Source organism: Hemiscyllium ocellatum, chromosome 18, assembly GCF_020745735.1.
Source record: "Hemiscyllium ocellatum isolate sHemOce1 chromosome 18, sHemOce1.pat.X.cur, whole genome shotgun sequence".
NCBI classification, from domain to species: domain Eukaryota; kingdom Metazoa; phylum Chordata; class Chondrichthyes; order Orectolobiformes; family Hemiscylliidae; genus Hemiscyllium; species Hemiscyllium ocellatum.
This window is the reverse complement of record NC_083418.1, coordinates 56,319,096-56,344,489: the sequence shown is the minus strand read 5'-3', so window position 1 is coordinate 56,344,489 and position 25,394 is coordinate 56,319,096. Positions and strand designations below refer to the sequence as shown.

Genomic DNA, 25,394 nt, shown 5'->3' with positions numbered 1-25,394 from the left:
GCATGTCTTGCCATCCCTGGTGGTAGACTGCATCTGAAGCGGTTTGTTAGACTATTTGGTCTGGAGCCCCAGATATCCTTCACTAAGGGACGTCATGACCTAGTTGCATTTTACAATAATCCAGTACTTCAGTGGCTGCTGTTAATGATACCAACTTTCTGTTCCAGATTTATTTAACTCAGTTCCCTAGCTGCCATTGTGGAATTTGAACTCCTGCCTCTGGCCTTTCCTGTAAGAGAACTATTGTGCTACTATACCCTATTCATTAGATGTAAGTGATGTTGGCAGCTAACATTTATTGCCCTTCCCTAGTTGCTCTAAGACTGTTTTCAACATACCAGGTTTTTTTTTATCAGTGGTGTGCTAGGATCTTCAATGGCATTCAAAGTACAATCTGGTTAAATACTTAAAATTCTCTGGAGAAAGTCCTCAAGCTAAGTAGAACATGCTTTCAGAGAGATAGCACAGATACAACGGGATGGATGGTATCCTAATCTGCAAAATTTATGGCACCAAAACAACATAGTATATCAAAACAACACTGAGTTGAAAATATTTCTTCACACATTATAACTCTGCAATGAATGGTACTATGAAAAGGAAGTGAAACGTTGTGCTGTGCTGGCAGAATTTCTCAAACAAGATGGCAGTCAGGTAGACCAACTAGCGAGAGCAGCATTCCTCGGTGAACTAATCAGGCATTAAGTTAAAAATCACACAACACCAGGTTATAGTCCAACAGGTTTATTTGGAAGCACGAGCTTGACGTGGTGATGAAGGAGCAGCGCTCCAAAAGCTAGTGCTTCCAAATAAACCTGCTGGACTATAACCTGGTGTTGTGTGACTTTTAACTTTGTACAACCCAGTCCAACACCGCCGTCTCCAAATCATAATCAGGTATTGACAATAATCTGGCTTTCCTACGCTAGGCCACAAAGTACCAGATCTTTTTTTAATTTCAGTTTTCAACAGCATGATTTAAAATTGTAACCTTTGGACAACATTCTCAGTAACTTAATTGCCTGGAGCACTGCTGATCAAAAGAGGTTCTGGCTTCTCCTGGCCTAGCAGGAAGGACTTCCTGCCTCCTGATGTCCTCATCCCAAGAATGGTTCACAAGTGACCTCTGGACTGTCTTTTGACTCAATATGACTGACTTTCCCAGAAGGGAATCGTCCAGGTCTATCGCTGCTTTCCAGTTGGTGCAAAGGCTGCCAAACCTCCATAAAGTTCCCTGTTTAGATCCATGTCAAGGCCATAATCATAGAATCCTAGAACCCCTACAGTGTGGAAACAGACCCTTCGGCCCAACAAGTCCACACCGACCCTCTGAAGAGTATCCCATACAAACCCATTCCCCTCTCCTATTACTCTACATTTACGCCTAACTAACACATCCCTGAACACTATGGGCAATTTAGAATATATTGGATCGACTCTTGCATAGTATAATGTGCTTACAGATTCTGAACCTCAGGTCTATAGTATATTTTTTATATATTGGTTATGAATAATTTCATTAGTGAGCATAATAGTTTAGGATTTTGTCAATTCTCACCTTGAGGTGATCCACACCAATGAAGTGGCGATGAGGGCATTGTCTTCAGTTTTGTCTTCTGCATTTACAAAGCAAACAATCTAATTTGATGTCTCTCCTCTCCACTGTTCTATTTCAATTCAGACAAAGACCATATTTGTGTCTCATGGTGTTTTTATTTTGATTTTCTGTGAAAATTTGCACCAAACATATCTTCTAAATATCCATATTTATAAAGTTCTTGGTGTTTAGTAATTCTAACTCAGCTAGTGTGATAAATTGTAAACTAAAAATCGTAATTTTCTTTTGGTTTCTTTGGTGTTTGTTAAATCCTGCAAAAAGCTTGTATTGGGGAATGATAATATGGTCTGAATCTCACTAAATGGGCTTGAGAAGTACTGATCTGTCAGTTGACAATTAGTGATTTGAGATTTGCATTATGTACATTTTCCTGGCTTCCATTACCAGAATTTTGTTTGCCTTAAAGATGAAAAGAATTATAATGAGATTCTAAGGATGAGATTCTTTGAACTATGAGAAAAAGAGTAAAGACATTGCAGCTCTCTTCTTGAAAACAAATTGAGGAAGAATCTGTTAAAAGAATTAACATTTAAGAGTGGTATTGATAAATGTTAAAGATCTTTCCAGATTTTTGGAGAATAAATAAGTAGAGACAGGGGTCATGAGAATATGTGCTACTTTACATAGTGTGGGAATGACTGTCCAAAAACAGGGCTGCACTAAGACTTCAAAATAGCTTCTAAAAGGGAAGTGGATACTTATAATTCTCTGGAGAAAGTTCCATTTCCTCAAGTGGTTCACACTTTCAGAGAGATAGCACAGATGCAATGGGATGGATGGTCTCCTGCTAATCTGCAGCCAATATAGCAGCAGCATGCTTAGTCTACCAAAACAACACTGATTTGTAAATATGTCTTCCCACATAATTATACGGTGATTGATACATTGAAAATGAAGTGAAAAATTGTGCAATGCTGCCCAAATTTCCCAACCGTGGATAGACTCAGCGTGCCGACTGTGCAGTCCATGCAGGGATGTTGAGATTTGGATCACTTAGAGCCTGACCTGCTTCATAATCTGCCCTGCCTCCTGTTTCAAACAGTTATCCTTGGTGTTGACAATAGCTCTCTGGGTGAGCAGTATCAACGTTTTGCGAGCCTGATGGAGCAGAGGTTAGCGAACCTGTTCGTGGCAGCTCAGCAACAAGGGCGAAGGTTTAAACGGGCTTCGACAATCGGTATCTACACTGTACAGGTCAGGCAGAATCCTTGCCTTTGTTCTGCAATATTCGTTGTTAAGTGCAAAAGGTTGTTTCTCCAGAATGGAAAGATGGCAAAAGGAGCTTTCTTGACGCACACGTTTTTAAAAAAATTACCAGTTGTTTTTATGAACTGGTGCAACAGCCAGTTTGTGCACTTGGTCCCATGAAGAGAAAGGAAGATGTGCATTTCTATAGTATTGTCATAATCCCAAGGACATCCCAAAGTATTGTGCAGTCAATGAAATCAGTTTGAATAGAAGTCTCTGTTTGAAATTATGAATCACAGCGGCTAATTTGTACAGGTCATTCTGCTATAAATTGCATTTTGTCATTGCAAATTGGCTAAACTGTAATTGATTAATTGTGGATGTTAGAATAATGCAAACTTTCTACTGAATGGGTATAGTGATTTTCTATTAGTGATTTTCTGTAGCAGTTTTCCATAGCACTAATTTCTATTGCAGAGGAATACAACTGCCGCATTATAGCAGAGTGACCTGCACATTAAAGGTCTTATAATCAGCAGTGGGATGTTGAAAAAAATATCTTTTGGTGACACTGGTTAAAGGATTAATATTGTTCAATTGAACTTTGGAATAGCAGATTGGAATCTTGTAGACTCCTCTCAGAGTCGGGGGCCAGATATTAGTCTAATGTTTCATTCTGAAGATAGTGCCCTCTGACTTTGCAGTATTTCCACTGGGAAGCAATCCTCAGACTCTGAAATGGGACTCAAAGCCATAACCTCCAGCCTCAGAAGCTATCAATCAAGCCATGCCTAACACCTAGTTAAGACCACATTAAGATCAATTAGATAAATGAATAATTAATCACTGTGGTGGCCAAGGAATGCGTGCAGCGGGGAGAATGATTTCAGGTAGAGTTTTGCCAGCATCCGCCAGAATTAGCAGACAGGGCCTTAGTTTCACAACACCTTAGACAATGCTGTGCACCTTCAGAAATATTGTAATTTAATGTAATGGAAATTGAATATAAAAGCAGGGATGTTTCACTACAGTAATATAAATTTAATGGAGCCACATCTGGAGTACTGTGATTAATTTTGATCTCCTTCAAGGATGCATGTGAAGCAGTTTGAGGAGGTTCATTTGACCAATATCCGGGATGAGGGGATTATTTTCTGAACAAATATTGGACAGTCTGTGCCTGGATCTATTGAATTTTAGAAGAATGAGAAGTGATCTTATTGAAATATATAACAACATGGGCAAATTGACAGGACTGATGCTGAAAGGATGTTTTTCGCCTTTTGGGAGAGGCTAGAACCAGTGAAGATGGTTTAAGAACAAGGGGTGTCCTGTTTAAGATAGAAGTGAGGAGAGCTTTTTTCCTCCCTCATTCAGTAGGTCATGAGATTTTTGAATTCTCTTCCGTCAGAGAGCTGTGGAGTTGAGATCATTGAATACTGTTAAGCCAACGGTAGGTAGATTTTTGTCTAACAAAGGAGTTGAGAGATTCTCCAGGGTGAACGGGTTGGAATGTGGATTTGAGGACACAATCCGATCTGCATAATTTTAATGAATAACAGAGCTAGGCTAGAGGGGATGAATTATCACCTCTCGCTCCTTATTCTTACATTCATGTGTGTTATAACAGACCATTTTCCAAAGATATTATGCCTGACATCCTGGGTTGGCTGATATGGGAGACAGTGTAATTACCAAACTGGATAGACTCTTCCAGTGCCATAGATTATAAAAGGACAAAGTTGACATCTGTTGAGAGAAAAACTGAACCAGAAATCTGGCAGATGAAGTCTATGGCCCATATTAGCACCCCCTGCCTTTCCCAGTCTTCCTGGAAATTGGTTTCAAGTACAGTGATAAAACTGCGGTGACTTGCTCCCCTATGACTCCACATTCAGTTTTCATCTCGTCCCAAGGTTAACTCGCTCAGTTGAGCGGACGGGCATTGGGTGACAGAATCATCCTTCAGGGATGCATGTCCTGATGGTGATCACATGGTTGCATATGTTGCTTTTGAATCAGAAAGTCATAGGCTCAACTCCCAGATGAAGACTTGGAAACACACAGTCTGTAGTAATTTAGAGGGAGTATAGCATTGTCCAGGAAACCCAAAACCAGCCCCAATTGACTGACTGGCTAGATCTTGTGGGTCTGAGGTTACAACCCACTGTTGCCACATTCCCACTCACGTCTTCTGAGAGCAGGCAGTGCTAATGGCCTAGACCAGGCTAAAGACATTGACTAGCACTCCTCCTCCTGTTTGCTGTCTTATTGATTTACCTATATCAATGTAGCAACATCTGTGTACAGTCACGAAGAGGCCAATCAAATTAATGGTTTATTTTATGACTGGAAATGTATTTCAATTCTTTTGATCTCTCTTATTACATAATTACGAGCACTGTGAGCTGTCACCATCCATTAGATCAATAAACAAAGCACATTCTTGCCAGAATGTAGGAACAAATTACTGCAGATGCTGACATTCTTGTCAGTCCTGCATCCTGCTGAGAGAAACTTGGCCACTTTTTCTGTGCAGGTGCCAAACTGTTTGTGTTGCTTTTGAATCTATTTTCCAAACTTAATTCTGCATAGGTACATCTGAAGTTGTCTCCTAAAACTTTCTATGGTATTTGTCTCCACCATCTATTCCTCTAGTTCCCTTCCCATTTACTCTACCTGCGTAGCCATAACAAGGAAGTAGTTATTGACCCACTTAGCAGAGGAAGCAGTTTCTCCTGACATGTTGCATCAAACCAGTCCACCATTTTGAACACCTCTGTTAGATCTCCTGTTATTCAACTCTGTCCAAGAGTGAATGATCCCAGTTCTCCAGTCTTTCCACATAACTAGATGCTTCTCGTTGCTCATACACATCGGATAAATCTTCTCTCCAAGATCGTTGTATCCTTCCTCAACTTTGGTGTCTAGGATTGAGCACAATACTCCATCTAAACCCAGATCAGTGATTTATTGAGGCTTAGCATAACTTTGTTCCTTTTGCATTCTGTTTATAAAGCTCAGGGTTCCATATGCTTTTTAACAAAATTGTTACAGCCACTTTCAAAACTCTCTGTCTGTAGAAAGTTACTTTGAGGTGATGAGAAATCACACACAATACAGAGCATCATTAGTTATCTTAGCACTACATAATCAACATGGCGTGTAAAATATTACAAAGTGATGCACACAGAAGTAAGCCATTCAGCCAGTTCTTCTATGTTGGTGTTTATGCTCCACACAGATTTCTTCCTTATGTCATTTTCTCAACATGCCCATCAGTTCTTTTCTCCTTTGTTTGTTTTTCCAGCCTTTCCTCAACTGCATCTCTGCTATTTATCCCTACTCCACGTGGTATTCAGTTCCACATTCACTCAATGTACTTTCAAAGACTTCTCAAAGTGTAGCAATATGCCCTAAAATTGTGATCACATTTATTATTGACTGACGTTTGTTGATGGCTTTGCTTTTGTTTCTTTCTGCAGTTGGTCAGCATTAAACGCCTTCCTGGTCCTAAGAATCCAGCTGAGTTGACCTACTATGCCTTGGAGAATGGTGGGGCCTTGCTGGGTACAACCGCGGCCAAAATATTGAATACAGTTGACTCTCAGACCATGGCCTTGGAGTTAGGATATCGTGTGCAACTCCAAGCTGAACGTAAGCAGAGCCTATTACTTCCTCAGAGAGGAGAGTGAGGAGATGGCGGACGATAAGTTCTGAATAGACTAGGTGATGTAGACCGAAAACTGGAACCAGACTTCCAAAATTCACTGCAGATGTAAACTTGAATTTATAGTGAGTTTGAAGTGTTTTACTTAACTGTTAGTCTCAAAGCAAGCCCAGTGATTGAGAGCAATTTAACATTCCATAGAGATATGTCCAATTGATTCCTTAAAATGTGGTATGTTCTTGCAGAGGACTTGCATTGATACTCAAATAGGCTCCTTGTATTAAAGAAACCTTGCTCTGTAGTGAGTTAGGTGGTCTAAAAGAACAGAATATTTTTAAGTTCTCTCTCCAGTTAAAGAATGGCCATATTGGTAAGGAACTGGGAAGTAAAAAGTGCTAGTGGAACTGTCCTCAAACAAGGAGTCTCTGTATGGAAAAGGTGACAAAGATATTATAAAGATCTCCCAGCACTACTCAGAAGAGAAAGGGAACTCAACACAATGCACTAAGAAATATTTATCTCTCAATCGATATCACAAAACCAGATGAACTGGTCATTTATCAAGTTGCTGTTTGTAAACCCCTGCTCTGTTGGCTGTACCTTTTCTTACTCTGCAATAGTAACAAACCTTAGAAAGTGATATATTGGCTGTGGAGTGCTTTAGGGTCTTTTGAAGTTGTGACAGGTAACCTGTTAACGTGCAGTCTATCTTTTTTTTGTTTAATTTGGATCAGGCATTGTCACAATGGAGTTGTAGATAGTTCAGACATGGCCAACTTCCCTCCATGGGTGTGAAACTGGCTTTCTGTCTGATTTCCTAGTCTTTCCTGGAGAGCTAGTTTTGTAAAAGTTGACACTACTTACCCTAAAGGGAATGAATGATGTTTGTAGAAGTATTGAGGTTCGAGTCGTTGGAAGCAATTATCTTATATCTATTTGTTCTTTGTGCAGCTGTTGTGAAAAGCCCACCAAACAACTTGTGGATTATCGCTGCAGTGCTGGCTCCTGTTGGTGTGGTAACCATTATCATCATCATTATTTCCGCTGTACTGTGCCGGAAAAACAAAGGCGAATTTAAATCCGAGACTATGTCGAATCTTCACCAGAGAGCAAAGGTGAGCACCAGTTAGGGCTCATGAGATTAATGCTAACTAACTCATTCCACTTGAACTCTGCATTAATTTGAAAACTAAAGAGGGAAGAAAAAAATGAAAATACAGTTGAGAGAGAAACCCTTAATGTTCAACATTGACCTTTTTACCAGAACCAAGAAAAGTTAAAGATTTTAACAGTTTGTAACAAGAACAGACCTGTGGATGAAAGAACAAAACAGAAGGTGATTGGGTGAAATATAGAAAGGGTTAAATGGCAAAAGAGATGATTGCATACAAGTAATGAAAGAAAAGATATAGGTCTGAGTGTTAATGGGTTCTAAGCCATTTGGAGAGATTGAAATTATGATACATCTAGGTTTTTTTGGTTAAGGAGGGTATTTCTTGAATTCCTCAATTGTTTCTCTCTTATTCCACATCCAGCTTTACTGGTGTGTTCTACAGGTATTTTCTGATCAACCAGATGAACGGGCACTACCACTGCACCACAAGAGCCCTTCTGATTAGTTTATAAATAATTCAAGATACTTTATAGGTGTATGCTAATTAACTGCTACTGCTTGTTTCATCTTAACCATAAATAAAGACATTAAAGTTAACAATGTAATTGACCAGACATTGACTCAGGTTATGTAAAAAGCAACAGCAGAATAGAAGAAAGGCAGGGACGGTGGCACTGGGGTTGGCACTGCTGCCTCACAGCGGCAGAGACCTGGGTTCAATTCCCGCCTTAGGCGACTCTCTGTGTGGAGTTTGCACATTCTCCCCGTGTCTGCGTGGGTTTCCTCCGGGTGCTCTGGTTTCCTCCCACAATCCAAATATGTGCAGGTTAGGTGAATTGGCCATGTTATATTGCCCGTAGTGTTAGGGGCAGGGGTAAATGTAGGGGAATGGGTCTGGGTGGGTTACGCCTCAGCGGGTCGGTGTGGACTTGTTGGGCCGAAGGGCCTGTTTCCACACTGTAAATAATCTAAATCTAAGGAAACATGGCAAAGAGAAGATTTCTGCAACACGCGAAGGTGATGCAGATGAATGCTGAACTCTCGGAATGTGAACCACTTTGTCAGCCATGACGTTGTAGGAGAGTCCCTACTAACTCAAAGCATCACACCATACCTCCCTCATTCCAAATGACTCTGATGCAGCTATCCATCTCCAGTAGCTACTATCCAAGGAAATGAGAACAGGAATTAAGATATAAAGTTCTAAATCACGGTGTTAAGGCCAGAGGGCTGTAAAGAATGATGATATGCTGTTTAAGAAGCTCGAGATAGAGATTAACAGCAAAGACTTGCACCGTCTAGCACATTTTACACAGTGAAGTCCCCAACCCTTTTTGAGAACAATAACAAGTTAAAAAAATGACACTAAGGCCCATTAGGAGATATAAGGACAGATGATTAAAAACTTAATCAAAGAGGTAAGTTTCAATGAAACTCCTTAGCAGGAGAAAGACATGAAGAGATTCAAAGAGGGAATTTCCTAAAAGGGTAACTGCCAATAATGGAAAGATTAAAATTAGTGATTCTCACAAGGTCTGAATTGAAAGAGCATGGAGGTCTGAGAGAGCTGTGGATCTGCAAGTATTGCAGAGACGGTAAGGGGATAAGGCCATGAAGGGATATGAAAACAAGAATGAGAATATTGTTTCACTCATGCCAATATGAACTAAAGAACACAATAGTGATGGGTGACCAGGAATTAATGTGAGTTATGATACAGGCAGCCAAGGTATAGATGGTCAATGGGAGGTCAGTCAGGGGAGCATTGAAATTGTGGAGTCTAGAGACAACAAAGGCATTCATGAGGTTTCTGTAGCAGATGAGCTGAGGCAGAGGCAGACTCAAGCAATGTTATGGAAATGAAAATGCAGTATCATAATGATGACATGATATGTGCTCAGCAACTCATTGTAGGCTCAAATATCATAACAACATGTTTATGAGTGCTCCAGTTCCACCTCAGCCAGTTGCCATGGAGAGAGAAATTCATCCCTAGTCAGGCATTATTGTTAAATTCCAGTATGTTAATTAATTGACCTTGTACTGTATTGCAAATTCAGTCTCTTGCCACCGCTTGTATCTGTTACCAGACTTGGACTTCATTAGTAGTGCTGAATGTGGGTAGTTTAGAGTCAGTAATTTACCGCCTGCTACCTTTGTGAAAGGGTTGTACTTTAAGCAACTAACTGCCAAATCAGTATAAAATTCCTGAAGTAAACATCTGATGAGGTCACTAAAACTTCTCAGCCAACCCACACAATGTATTGCTGTTAATAATGATCTTGGTTTTTGTCTGCCATTTTTCATTTGAACATAGAACATAGAAAAATATAGCGCAGTACAGGCCCTTCGGCCCTCGATGTTGCGCCGACCGAAGCCTACCTAACCTACACTAGCCCAATAACCTCCATATGCTTATCCAATGCCCGCTTAAATGACCATAAAGAGGGAGAGTCCACCACTGCTACTCTCTCCACCACTGCTTCTCTCTCCATGGCAACTGGCTGAGGTGGAACTGGAGCACTCATAAACATGTTGTTATGATATTTGAGCCTACAATGAGTTGCTGAGCACATATCATGTCATCATTATGATACTGCATTTTCATTTCCATAACATTGCTTGAGTCTGCCTCTGCCTTAGCTCATCTGCTACAGAAACCTCATGAATGCATTCCATGAACTCACAACCCGCTGAGTAAAGAATCTACCCCTAACATCTGTCCTATACCTACCACCCTTAATTTAAAGCTGTGTCCCCTAGTAACAGCTGACTCCATTAGCGGAAAAAGGTTCTCACTGTCAACCCTATCTAAACCCCTAATCATCTTGTACACCTTTATCAAATCTCCCCTAAACCTTCTTTTCTCCAATGAGAACAGCCCCAAGTGCCTCAGCCTTTCCTCATACAATCTTCCTACCATCCCAGGCAACATCCTGGTAAACCGCCTCTGCACTCGTTCCAATGCCACCACATCCTTCCTATAGTATGGCGACCAAAACTGCACACAATACTCCAGATGAGGCCGCAGAGTTTTATACAACTGCAACATGACCTCAGGACTCCGGAACTCAATTCCTCTACCAATAAAGCCCAGTATACCATATGCCTTCTTCACAGCACTATTTGCTTTGGTCAAATGTTATTTTATCATGCAAAGCCTAGAAAAGAAGGATTGCTTGCATTTATATGGAAACTTACACATTCTCAGGTGACCTGAAATATTTTGCAGGCATTAAATTAGTATTTTACATATAATCACTGCCATTGATCAAAAATCTCAGCACAAGCTCACATGATTAATGTTGTGTAAACAGTATGATATAAACTGATGTTATATAAATGTGTATGTGTGCATGTGTATACATATATTTATTTAATATTGGTTTGAGGTTTAATGTGGGGTTTCTGAATGTCTGAAGTTAAATAGTTAACTTGTAAGTATTTCTGTAGCGATGGTGATTTCTTTTAAGAACAGTATTTGAGCCCTGGCTTTAGATTTCATTTATTTTTTGAGAACATTGGTAGCGTTGTGACCAAGCAAGATAAACAAGCACCAATTTAGAAGCTCAGGAGAGTTTGTTTTTAAGCTTCATGGGAATATCCATGGCTTACAGAGCTTTGTATTTTGAGTGTTGAGCAGTCTGGTGAAATCCTTCAGTGAGGATGCTTATACAGAGCAGAGCGCCCAAGAAGGAAGGATTTTGAATCGAGATTACCTAAGAGTAAAGCATTAGTGTTAATCCTATTTCAGAAGTGTTGTGATAAAACCCTGAAGTGATTACTTAAAGCTGATTAATATTTAAGTTCAGGTGTATAAAGGTTCCAGAAAGAAGCAATCTGGATTTTCAGTTGTTAACTTAAAATTACAAATGACTTAAACCTATTAAGTTGTTAGAAACAACGACTATAGTGTTCAAACTGAATGCAAGGTATTTTTGAGTACTGTACTATACCATAGTATCTGTTTTGGGTCGTACAGAAAAACTGTTGTCAATTCTTTCAGTCTATAAGATTATTTTGGGATTAATGGATGAATTCTACTTTGTGTTAAACATCTTTGAATTTGTGATATAAGTAAATAGTTTAGTTTGTTCTATTTTACCTTCATTTCTGTTGTTAGTGAGCTTCTGTTTTGTGGTTAAAGCAAAATCTTCAGCATTGTGTGCTTATGCTTCATTAAATTAAAATTTAAAAAAACTGTGATCTATCACAGTAGATTTTAGTCTGACTTGTTCAATAAGAACTTTAACTGGGATATAACAGCAATGTGGTAACAATCAGCTGTTCTGTTTTTAGTGATGTGGATTAAATGCTAAAAATGGGACAATAGAGATGCTCCACACTTTTCTTTGAAATAAGGCTGTGGCACCTTAGGTGAAGTTGGTGAGGCAAGTAGAATAACTGTTAGAATGTGCAACTAGACTTAAAGGTATAGTGGGACTTGAATTCCTAAACCATTCGATTCAGAGATGAGAGTGCTATTCACTTGATGTTGGCTGACATTTTGATAGCGAGTGATGATGGAAGAAAATGCTTCCAAATAGACAGATCTTGTTAGCTGAATACAACAATGAGGTGTATCCATATATAATTATTTTGAATGAATTGTGAGTTCAGACTGCATGAAAATGGATTTGGATCTTTCTGGACGGTGAAAAATGCCCTCAGGATCAACTGTTGTGGGGAGTTTCAGTCTATTGATTTTCCTGACATGGTTAACATCTAGTAGAGGCAGTGACTAAACTAGTTGTAAATAAATGGGCAAAAAAAAGTGACCATGGCATTCCACCTGGCTTGAATGCTTTTTTAAAAAAAATCCCCAAAAGTGAAAAAGCATGAAAAAAAAATGCATTGCCTTGATCACAAAATATCACTCGTTTTCAAGCTGTGTGTTGTTTAGCCACGAGGAGCAGAATGGGTAGGGTTAGTTTTATAGGAGAAAGTGAGGACGACAGATGCTGGAGATCAGAGTTGAGAGTGCAGTGCTGGAAAAGCACAGCCAGTCAGACAGTATCCGAGGAGTAGGAGCATTGACGTTTCGGGTATAGCCCCTTCATCCTGATGAAGGGGTTAATTTTATGCATAAGTGAGACTTCCGTATGGATAAAAACATGCTTTGTTACTGTGATCAATCGTACATACATAGCATCTTTTTAATGTAGCCTAACCTCCTAATGTGCTTCATGCTTGGGCGGCACGGTGGCTCTGTACTGCTGCCTCACAGTTCCAGCGTCCAAGGTTCAATTCCCACCTTGGGCGACTGTCTGTGTGGAGTTTGCACATTCTCCCCATGGGTTTCCTTCGGGTGCTCCTCCCACAATCCAAAGATGTGCCGGTCTAGTGAATTGGCCATGCTAAATTGCCTGTAGTCTTGATGCAATAGTCAGGGGTAAATATAAGATAGGGGAATGGGTCTGGGTGGACTACTCTTCGGAGGGTCAGTGTGGACTTGTTGGGCTGAAGGACCTGTTTCCATACTCTCAATTGAATGTCCGCGTTAATAACCAAATCTGGCATTGAACCATGTACGGAGATATTTGAATTTTTGGCCAAAGGATTGGTCCAAGAACTTGATTTTGAGAAGTATCTTGTAAAAGGAGAGAGGTAAAGGTCTTTAGGGAAGGAATTCCAAGTCTTGGGATTAGCCTAGCTGAAAGCACAACTGCCAGTGATAAAGTGATGAAAAGCCAAGATGCCAAACAGACCAGAATTGGAGAATCATTAACAAAACCTCACTTTACAAGTCCAGCTAGAGTCTTTGCCCAAATTTATTTTGTGAAAAATGATAAATGAGATAATTGAAAATGAATTTCAACAAGACACCCGTAACAGAGTTGTTCTTAGTGTTGTCTGGTACAGTTTAAACAAGTTGCAGACAATTCCAACCAGAATGTTATGAATGAATTTGCCCAGGTGTCCTACAATATCAAAGAGGTCAAATCAATACAAACACAAACTGGTGCCAATACAAAGCAAGTCCCAACGTTATTAGGAACAAAGTTACAATGATCTTTAATACTAAACAAACCTTTAATACTGTGGCCTCTTTGGGTTACAATACTTCCCGAGTCTCCTGTAGATTTATGTGTTCGCTCTCTCAATGGCTGTGTCTCTGGCTCTGCGAAGCTGCTTTCTTCCTCTCTGTCTGCACGGTCAGCTGGTCTCTGCCTTTTGCCATGCTGGCCCCCTCAGAAGGCCTCAAAGGATTCCAAGAGCCCTTCCAAGAGAAACATTTGCAGGTGAACTCTGTCTTTCTAGCTTTTAGGTAAAGTTAAAAAAAATCACACAACACCAGGTTGGACTATAACCTGGTATTGTATGATTTTAACTTTGTCCATCCCAGTCCATCACTGACACCTCCAATCATGACTACCTTTCAGATGGTTTTCTAGAACTTTCTATAGTTTTGGCCAATCAGGGAGCTACAGTTAATAGTTTTAAACAAGAGTCAATGACTTAGATGGCATGATACAACAGTTTCTTTGTGTCGCAAGACCTGATGCCTTTCTGTCTGGGCTGTCCTTTGTTTAGTGGATAAGTTAGTTGGGTGGGGTGGGGGTAGGGGGATGGTGAGGTGGCATGGTTCTGTGCAGACTAAACCTATTGCCTTTTACATTATGCTAATATCATTAGCACCTGGCTGCTGTGTTGCACTGTGCCCGATGTGTGGGTTTTATGATTTCAGAATTTCGTGTTGCCAATGTACCCAGCATCCCTTGCTGTTTGGCCAAGCTGGCAACCTATCTATGTTTTAGCAGCTAGGAGGCTGCCACATTTAGTGTTGGAAACTCCAGTTGAAATGTGAACATCCCTGTTCACCTCTAGGCTTTGGCTTTACTGTGTAGCACATCTTAAAGATGAAGAATGTGGGGAATGATAGATGACATTGATCGTGGGAAAAGAAGTAAATATCACTGAAGGAGATGGTGAGGGTGAGCAGAAGAGGAAGAAATGCCAAGACTAATAGGAGGAATAACATTTACACTGAGCCTTCGTACGCTGGTAATGTTGGAAAAATGGCATAAGTACCACGAAATGACCCCAATTGGGGCATTACTTATATAAATCGGTTGTCCAATTGCTGTGTCTACCCCATTGAACCTCTGAATCCTGTACATTTCAATGAGGTCACTTTCCATGCTTACAAATTCCAGAGACTAGAGCAATTGATGGCCAGCTGGAATATGTAGTTATGCTCTAATATGGCTATCTTTACTGTCAAAAATTAGATATTTCCATACTAGCCTATTAAATGGAGAGGCTCATTTTTGTGTTCCGTGAAATATTGGGTATAAAGTGAGCTGTTCTCAATCAGTAGAATTAAGCGTCTCTGCCCTGCAGTGGCAAATGATTTCAGAATCTCCATCAGCATGATGTATTTTGTAATCACTGAAATACTACTGAATAATGCATTTTTAATATAAAAATTGGAAAGAAAAACACATTCCGTGTAATTACAAGGGAAAATACTTTTCATGCCATGGCAGTGACTTGTAGCACTACTGTTTAATGGCCTTCATATTTCATGTTAACCTATTTTCCCCTTATTCCAATGTTTAGATACTTGTAAATCATTATAGTGATGAATCAAATGGCACCAAATATTTTTCTATCAAATAGTCAGCAATGTTTTAGTAGTTTTGAGAAAGAGCATGGATTTCTGTAATGCCGTTTGAAAACTCTGGAGGTCCCGAAGTGCTTTACAATCAATGAAGTACTTTACTTTGAAGTTGTAAACAAGGTTTCCTCTCATTTCTCGAGCCACTTTCCACACAGCAAAGCCTCTAAGGCAGAAATGATCCGATTACTTATTCATTTTTACCGATGTTATTGAAGAATAAATATTGGCAGAAAATCAGGGAGAACTCGCCTGTTCTACCAATAGTGCAAGGTAAAAACAATGACTGCAGATGCTGGAAACCAGATTCTGGATCAGTGGTGCTGGAAGAGCACAGCAGTTCAGGCAGCATCCAACGAGCAGCGAAATCAATGTTTCGGGCAAAAACCTTTCATCAGGAATAAAGGCAGAGAGACTGAAGCGTGGAGAGATAAACTTGGGGAGGGTGGGGGTGGGGAGAGAGTAGCTTAGAGTACAATGGGTGAGTGGGGGAGGAGATGAAGGTGATAGGTCAGGGAGGAGAGAATGGAGTGGATAGGTGGAAAAGGAGCTAGGCAGGTCGGACAAGTCCGGACAAGTCATGGGGACAGTGCTGAGCTGGAAGTTTGAAACTAGGATGAGGTGGGGGAAGGGGAAATGAGGAAGCTGTTGAAGTCCACATTGATGCCCTGGGGTTGAAGTGTTCCGAGGCGGAAGATGAGGCGTTCTTCCTCCAGGCGTCTGGTGGTGAGGGAGCGGCAGTGAAGGAGGCCCAGGACCTCCATGTCCTCGGCAGATTGGGAGGGGGAGTTGAAATGTTGGGCCACAGGGCGGTGTGGTTGATTGGTGTGGGTGTCTCGGAGATGTTCCCTAAAGCACTCTGCTCGGAGGCGCCCAGTCTCCCCAATGTAGAGGAGACCGCATCGGGAGCAACGGATACAATAAATGATATTAGTGGATGTGCAGGTAAAACTTTGATGGATGTGGAAGGCTCCTTCAGGGCCTTGGATAGAGGTGAGGGAGGAGGTGTGGGCACAGGTTTTACAGTTCCTGCGGTGGCAGGGGAAGGTGCCAGGGTGGGAGGGTGGGTTGTAGGGGGGCGTGGACCTGACTAGGTAGTCACGGAGGGAACGGTCTTTGTGGAAGGCGGAAAGGGTTGGGGAGGGAAATATATCCCTGATGGTGGGGTCTTTTTGGAGGTGGCGGAAATGTCGGCGGATGATTTGGTTTATGCGAAGGTTTGTAGGGTGGAAGGTGAGCACCAGGGGCGTTCTGTCCTTGTTACGGTTGTAGGGTGGGGTCTGAGGGCGAAGGTGCGGGATGTGGACGAGATGCGTCAGAGGGCATCTTTAACCACGTGGGAAGGGAAATTGCAGTCTTTAAAGAAGGAGGCTATCTGGTGTGTTCTATGGTGGAACTGGTCCTCCTGGGAGCAGATACGGTGGAGGCGGAGGAATTGGGAATACGGGATGGCATTTTTGCAAGAGATAGGGTGGGAACTTTAATCTGTGCAGATTTGAGTTTAATGCCTCACCTGCAAGATAGCCTTAAAATGGCAAAGGTTTATTTGACTGATTCCTACAAGCAGTGATTATGTTCAATGAATAGATAATGCTCAGAAGTTTAGAGACATGGGAGTTAAGCCTACTGGTATATGTATACTGTATACACTATAACAATTCTGAGGTTTTAGCAAGGAAAATTCAAGATAGATGGGTGACAGTGAGGGGGAGTGGGAGGAGGAAGCCAGTGCAGGGACCCCCTGTTGTCATTCCCCTCAAGAACAAGTATACCGTTTTGGATACTTGTGGGGGGGATGACTTACCAGGGGCAAGCAACGAGGTTCAGGCCTCTGGCACGGAGCCTGGCCCCGTTGCTCAGAAGGGAAGGGTGGAGAAAGGTAGAGCGATAGTTCTTGGGGACTCGATAGTGAGGGGTACAGACAGACGGTTTTGTGGGGGCGACAGTGACTCACGTTTGGTATGTTGCCTCCCAGGTGCAAGGGTACATGATGTCGCTGATCGTGTTTTCCGGGTCCTTAAGGGGGAGGGGGAGCAGCCCCAGATCGTGGTCCACGTTGGCACCAACGATATAGGTAGGAAGAGGGGTGAGGATGTCAGACAGGCTTTCAGGGAGCTAGGTTGGAAGCTCAGAGTTAGAACAAACAGAGTTGTAGTCTCTGGTTTGTTACCCGTGCCACGTGATAGAGAGTCGAGGAATAGGGAGAGAGAGCAGTTAAATGCGTGGCTACAGGGATGGTGCAGGAGGGAGGGATTCCGGTTTCTGGACAACTGGGGTTCTTTCTGGGGAAGGTGGCACCTCTATAAAAAGGATGGTCTACACCTGAACCTGAGGGGCACCAGTATCCTTGGGGGGAGGTTTGCTAGTGCTCTTTGGGAGGGTTTAAACTAACTCCGCCGGGGCATGGGAACCTGGACTGTAGCTTTAGGGTACAGGACCTTGAGTGTAGGGAGGTTATGAATAATGCAGCGATCTCGAAGGAGGGTGCCTGTAAACAGAAGGGTGGACTGAAGTGTGTATACTTCAATGCCAGAAGTATAAGAAATAAGGTAGGTGAACTTGCAGCGTGGGTTGGTACCTGGGACTTCGATGTTGTGGCCATTACAGAGACGTGGGTAGAACAGGGACAAGAATGGCTGTTGCAGGTTCCAGGGTTTAAATGTTTTAGTAGGATCAGACATGGGGGTAAAAAAGGGGGAGGTATGGCATTACTTGTCAAAGATAGTATTACAGCAGTGGAATGGACGATGGAAGAGGACTTGCCATCTGAGGTAGTTTGGGCTGAGGTTAGAAATAGGAAAGGTGAGGTCACCCTGTTAGGTGTTTTCTACAGGCCTCCTAATAGTCCTAGAGAAGTAGAGGATAATATTGCGAGGATGATTCAGGAAAAGAGTGAAGGTAGCAGGGTGATTGTTATGGGGGACTTTAACTTCCCAGATATTGACTGGGAGAGCTATAGCTCGAGTTCATTAGATGGGTCGGTGTTTGTCCAATGTGTGCAGGAGGGTTTCCTGACACAATATGTAGACAGGCCAACAAGAGGTGAGGCTATACTGGATTTGGTTCTAGGTAATGAACCAGGCCAGGTGTTAGACTTGGAGGTAGGTGAGCACTTCGGGGACAGCGACCACAACTCGGTGACTTTTACTTTAGTGATGGAGAGGGATAAGTGTGCGCCGCAGGGCAAGAGTTATAGCTGGGGGCAGGGAAATTATGATGCAGTGAGGCATGACTTAGGATGTGTGGATTGGAAAAACAGGCTTCAAGAGAAGAACACTAATGAGATGTGGGGATTGTTCAAGGAGCAGCTACTACGTGTCCTCGATAAGTATGTACCAGTCAGGCATGGTGTAAAGGGCCTTGTGAGGCAGCCGTGGTTTAGTAAGGAATTGGAATCCCTTGTGAAAGGGAAGAAGGCGGCATATGTAAAGATGAGGCGTGAAGGTTCAGTTGGGGCGATAGAGAGTTATAAGGTAGCCAGGAAGGATCTAAAGAGAGAGCTAAGAGAAGCGAGAAGGGGACATGAAAAGTCTTTAGCTGGTAGGATTAGGGAAAACCCAAAGGCTTTCTATAGGTATGTCAGGAATAAAAGGATGACTAGGGTAGGTATCGGTCCAGTCAAGGATAGTAGTGGGAAGTTGTGTGTGGAGGCGGAGGAGATTGGAGAGACACTAAATCAATACTTTTCATCAGTATTCACTCAGGAACAGGACACTGTTGCTGATGTGAATATGGAGTCACAAATGATTAGAATGGATGGCCTGGAAATATGCAGGGAAGAGGTTCTGGGAATATTGGAGAGGATGAAAATAGATAAGTCTCCTGGGCCTGATGGCATTTACCCTAGGATCCTATGGGAAGCTAGGGAGGAGAAAGCAGAGCCATTGGCCTGGATTTTTATGTCGTCATTGTCAACGGGAATAGTACCAGAGGACTGGAGGATAGCGAATGTGGTCCCCTTGTTCAAGAAAGGGAGTAGGGATAGCCCTAGTAACTATAGGCCAGTGAGTCTGACTTCAGTGGTGGGCAAAGTCTTAGAGAGAATGGTAAGGGGTAAGATTTATGAACATCTGGATAGGAATAACGTGATCAAGGATAGCCAGCATGGTTTTGTGAAGGGCAGGTCGTGCCTCACAAACCTTATTGAGTTCTTTGAGAAGGTGACCAAGGAAGTGGACGAGGGTAAAGCAGTAGATGTTGTGTATATGGATTTTAGTAAGGCGTTCGATAAGGTTCCCCATGGTAGGCTAATGCTTAAACTACGGATGTATGGCATTGAGGATACATTAGAGGTTTGGATTAGGAATTGGCTGGCTGGAAGGAGACAGAGGGTAGTAGTTGATGGACTATGTTCATCTTGGAGTGCAGTTACTAGCGGTGTACCACAAGGATCTGTTTTGGGACCATTGCTTTTTGTTATCTTTATAAATGATCTAGAGGAAGGGCTTGAAAGCTGGGTAAGCAAGTTTGCGGATGACACAAAAGTCGATGGAGTTGTGGATAGTGAGGAAGGAAGTGGTAGGTTACAGCGGGATATAGATAAGTTGCAGAGCTGGGCAGAAAGGTGGCAAATGGAATTCAATGTAGCTAAGTGTGAAGTCATTCACTTTGGTAGGAGTAACAAGAAGATGGATTACTGGGCTAATGGTAGGCTACTTGGTAGTGTGGATGAGCAGAGGGATCTTGGTGTCCATGTACACAGATCTCTGAAAGTTGCCACCCAGGTAAATAGTGCTGTGAGGAAGGCATATGGTGTACTGGGCTTTATTGGTAGAGGAATTGAGTTCCGGAGTCCTGAGGTCATGTTGCTGTTGTATAAGACTCTGGTGCGGCCTCATCTGGAGTATTGTGTGCAGTTTTGGTCGCCATACTATAGGAAGGATGTGGAGGCATTGGAACGAGTGCAGAGGAGGTTTACCAGGATGTTGCCTGGAATGGTAGGAAAATCTTATGAGGAAAGGCTGAGGCACTTGGGGCTGTTCTCATTGGAGAAAAGAAGGTTTAGGGGAGATTTGATAGAGGTGTATAAGATGATTAGGGGTTTAGATAGGGTCGACACTGAGAACCTTTTACTGCCAATGGAGTCAGGTGTTACTAGGGGACACAGCTTTAAATTAAGGGGTGGTAGGTATAGGACAGATGTTAGGGGTAGATTCTTTACACAGCGGGCTGTGAGTTCATGGAATGCCCTGCCAGTAGCAGTGGTGAACTCTCCTTCTTTATGGTCATTTAAGCGGGCATTGGATAGGCATTTGGAAGTTATTGGGCTAGTGTATGTTAGGTAGGATTCGGTCGGCGCAACATCGAGGGCCGAAGGGCCTGTACTGCGCTGTATCTTTCTATGTTCTATGTTCTAAAATGCTGAGTAGCTGTTTCCCTTGACTGGAGAGCCCATATCATAGGGCCAGAGTTACAACATGAGAGATCCATCAGTTAGGAAAATGATGAGGATACAATTCTTCCATTGGATGAATGTGAACCTTTGGAATTCTCTAGCTCAGGAAGTTGTAAATGTTCAATCACTTAGTGTATTCACAGCAGAGATTGTTAGATTTTTGGACTTGTGGGTGAATCAGTGATCTATGGATCCCATGAGAAAGTGGAGTTGAAGCAGAATTTTAGCCACAATCTTATTGAATGTAGGAGAATTTGGTGGGGGGAGGGGCTGAATGATGTACTCCCAGTCACTGACTGCCATGTCCCATGAATGAAAAATAAAAATCAGATGCTGCTTTCAATTTTGTCTCAGCAACAGACTTTACAATCAAACATTGTTCGCTCAAGTTTTATTAATCATTATAACCTACATTTGTCACCTCGGTGACCTATTTAAAAATGCTCAAGCACCATCAGTGTTCATAAGGCAACCAGGGTTTGTCCAGAGGGGGTTGGGTAATTAGTGAATCCCAGCATTGATCAGGAGTAACTGATTTAAGATTCACCAATCCATTCTACATTTGTCTGACATTGATTCAGAAAGAGTAACTTGCTGGGTCATTATTAACTAATTCTGCCTTTCAGCTGCGGTAGCCAATTACAATGGCATATGCAGTAATGTTTTGTTGACTAAAAAACTGCCCAGTTATAAGTGAGTGAATGAATCACGTGAGTAGACATCTTTGTCTATCTCAATCCAAGTTTAACAACATAAGCATTACCTCATTTAAAACAAATGTGAACAGCAGTGTTAAAATGGTAGAGAGTGGAATTTCACAAGAATTTTTTAAATATTTAATTTTTGCTCAATGTTGTGATCAATTTAAGTGATGAGAACTTACACTCTTAAGGCGTTAATCTTGTCGTTAAAAATCCCTAGAAAAGTTTCTCATTGTTGAATAAGGTGCAACATGGTTTTAATAGTGTATATATTTCATAATTACTGTGAAAAATTGTCATGTATTTTGTGTCTGACAGCTTGTGATTTCATAAAGTCTGTTACTATCCATCTTTCTATTTACTAGATTTCTGACCATCTGCAATCTTTGAAATAGTGCCCTGTGTATCATTAATATATATGAAAAAGCTGGTCCTATTACAGACCCCTAGGGAGCACCACTGCATACTTCCCTCTAGTTTGAGAAACACCCATTAATCTCAGCTTTCTGCTTTGTGGCACATAATAAATTTTGTCCCCTCATCACCAGTGTTGCATTAGGTAGATAGATTTTAATTTTGTTAACCAGTTATCATGTGGTACTTTATCAAACATGTCTGTACATGCGGTATAAATAAGACTAGGAGAAAGTGAGGACTGCAGATGTTGGAGATCAGAGTCGAGAGTGTGGTGATGGAAAAGCATAGCAGGTCAGACGGCATCCGAGGAGCAGGAGATTCGGCGTTTCGGACATAAGCCCTACATCAGGAATGAGGCTTGTGGGCCGTGGGGCTGAGAGATAAATGGGAGGAGGATGGGGTTGTGGGGAGAGAGGGAGGAAGGAAGCTGAGAAAGCGATAGGTAGATGGTGAGGGAGAAGGTAATGGGTCGGAGAGGAGGATGGAGCAGATAGATGGGAAAGGTAATGGACAGGTCAGGAGGGCGATGCCGAGTTGGAGGCTTGGGACTGGGATAATGTTGGGGAGAGGAAATGAGGAAACTGTTGAAATTCACATTGATCTTGTGTGGTTGCAGGGTCCCAAGGCAGAATATGCGATGTTCTTCCTCCAGGCATCAGGTGGTTAGGGTGTGGCGATGGAGGAGGTCCAGGACCTGCATGTCCTTCATCGAGTGGGAGGGGGAGTTGAAGTGTTCAGCCACAGGGAAGTGGGTTTGGTTGGTGCGGGTTTCCCAGAGATGTTCTCTAAAACAATTTGCAAGTAGGAGTCCTGTCTCCCCGATGTAGAGGAGACCACATCAGGTGCAACAGATACAATAGATGACATTGATAAAGGTACAAGTAAGTTTCTGTTGAATATGGAAGGATCGTTTGGGGCCTTTGATGGAAGTAAGGGGAGTGATGTGGATTCACGTTTTGCACTTCCTGCGGTGGCAGGGGAAGGGAGTAGGGTGTGGGCTGGTGGTGTGAGGTGGGGGGGGTGCCTTGACCTGACGAGGGAGTTGCAGAGAGAATGGTTTCTCCGGAACGCTGGTAGGGATGGGGAGGGAAATATGCTTCTCATTGGGGGGGTCCGTTTGTAGGTGGCGGAAGTGGTGAAGGATGATGCGATGTATGTGAAGGTTGGTGAGGAGAAGGTGAGGACGGTGGGGTGGGGGCACTGGGGAGGTGTTCTGTCCTTGTCGCATTGGGAGAGGTGGGTTCAAGGGCAGTGGTGCGGGAAGTGGAGGAGATACGCTGGAGGGCATCATCGACCACATGGGAAAGGAACTTACGATCTTGGAAGAAGGAAGCCATCTGGGATATTCTAAGGTGGAGTTGGTCATCTTGGGAACAGATGAGTAGAGGAATTGGGAATAAGAGGTGGCATTTTTACAGGAGATAGAGTGGGAGGAGGTGTACTGTAGGTAGCTGTGGGAATCGGTGGGCTTGTAGGAGGTGCCTGTGGTTAGTTGGTTGCCGGAGATTGGAGATGGAGAGGTCCAGGAAAGGGAGGAAGATGTCTGAGATGGTCCAGATGAATTAGAGTTGAAAGATGTTGAAGTGGATGAACTGTTCAACCTCCTCATGAGAGCACAAGGTAGTGCCGATACAGTCGCTGATGCAGCGGAAGAATAGATAGGGGGTAGTGCCGGTGTAACTGTGGAAGATGGACTGTTTCACATACCCAACAAAGAGGCAGGCATAGCTGGACCCCATGCAGGTACCCATGGCTACCCCTTTGGTTTGGAGGAAATGGGAGGATTGGAAGGAGAAGTTTTTGAGGGTGAAGATCAGTTCAGCCAGGCAGATGAGGATGTCAGTGGAAGGATACTGGTTGGGATGGCATGAGAGGAAGAAACAGAGAGCTTGGAGGTCTTCTTTGTGTTGGATTAATGTGTACAGGGACTAGATGTCCATGTGAAGATGAGGCGTTGGGGACCGAGTTTATATGACTTCACCAAGGACCGCTATTACGATGTATCTGTAATAAATTGATGGCAATAACTATTTATTAATCCATAAATTACCAAATGTATCTTTACTTTGTCCAGTAATTATCTCTGAAAATCTCCCCGTGCCCAATGTTTAGCTAAAGGTCCTGTAGTTGCCAAGTTTATTCTTCCACTTTTTTTAAAAAGGAGTATGACATTGACATTTCTACACTCTTGAGGCACCAAGTCTAAGGAGGATTGGAAAGTTGTGACCACAGCGTTGCAATTTCACGCCTTACTTCCCTCTGTAACCTTGGGTGTAGTGTATTTTGAGCAGGTAACCTTGAAAGCTGCTAACCATTTGAGTACCTGAGCATGTGTGTTTGTGAGACTGTGTGTATGTAGTGCAATGGTGATCACCTGTTATGTGACATGAACCCAAGGTCCCGGTTGAGGCCCTCCCTATGTGATTTACACATGAAAGAAGTGAAACTATCACTGTATTCTAACAGATGAAAGGCTCAACAGACAATCAATTTTTCAATGTATAATTTCAGTTACATCACACTGCAAATTTTTGCTATAAATTCTGTGTTACGATTGAGCCCTCCACAATCACCTGATGAAGAAGCATTGCTCCGAAAGCTAGTGTGCTTCCAATTAAACCTGTTGGGTATAACCTGGTGTTGTGTGATTTTTAACTTACTATATTGGCGGCATTCCCTTCTCTGGTGAAGATAGATGCAAAGCACTGAGTTAGTACCTCAGCCACGGCCTCCATGAAGATGTCCTTTTTTGACTTCTGGCCCATCTCACCCTTTCTTTGGCCAACCTTTGACATTGAAATATTATAAAAAGATCTTTTGGATTCCCTTCACTGATCTAATCCAGTTCTCTCCCTTTGCCTCTCTACTCACCTCCTTAGATCTCCTCTGCATTTCCAGGAGGAAAGTTTATTTCAGCGGTGACATTGTGGGCGGCACGGTGGCACAGTGGTTAGCACTGCTGTCTCACAGCGCCTGAGACCCGGGTTCAATTCCCGACTCAGGCGACTGACTGTGTGGAGTTTGCACATTCTCCCCGTCCCTGCGTGGGTTTCCTCCGGGTGCTCCGGTTTCCTCCCACAGTCCAAAGATGTGCAGGCTAGGTGAATTGGCAATGCTAAATTGCCCATACTGTTAGGTAAAGGGGTAAGTGTAGGGGAATTGGGTCTGGGTGGGTTGCGCTTCGGTGGGTCGGTGTGGACTTGTTGGGCCGAAGGGCCTGTTTCCACACTGTAAGTAATCTAATCTAATTCCACTATATGATAGCTGACGAAATCTCCCATGGTCTATGCAGACTCATTTTAATTATATACAGAGGGAAGCCACATGGATCGTGGCTCAGAGCTTTGCCTGCTCTCCTAGGATTTGACATTTCCTATGTAACAACCCTTGAAGTGACAGTACAGGAACAAAACTACCCCCTTGCACCTTATATTCAGCTTGATTCTTGATTGTATTCTAAACTCTTGTTTGTTATAAATCTCATTTTCCTATGTTGTGTTCCATATTCTGAACACTCGCTGAGTGAAGAAGCATCTCCAGAATTTGTAATTGGATTTGATGATCTTATATTTATAAAGGCATAGTTCTATATAGTTTATGTATCTTTGTGAATTTTGCCAACATCCATAACAATTTTCCTAATCTCCTTCATCTTAGTTTCTGGCAGATG

At 42.5% G+C, this 25,394-nt stretch overlaps 1 protein-coding gene across 1 annotated transcript in view; it reads left to right on the top strand.

Moving 5' to 3' along the window:
- The window catches only part of kiaa1549la (KIAA1549-like a), a 164,065-nt gene that overhangs the window by 52,291 nt on the left and 86,380 nt on the right, over positions 1-25,394 (top strand). Inside the window, exons 7-9 of the mRNA XM_060838554.1 lie at positions 2,661-2,812; positions 6,292-6,463; positions 7,428-7,591. Of these exons, the coding sequence (XP_060694537.1) occupies positions 2,661-2,812; positions 6,292-6,463; positions 7,428-7,591 (488 nt within the window). The remainder of the gene's footprint in view (positions 1-2,660; positions 2,813-6,291; positions 6,464-7,427; positions 7,592-25,394) is intronic.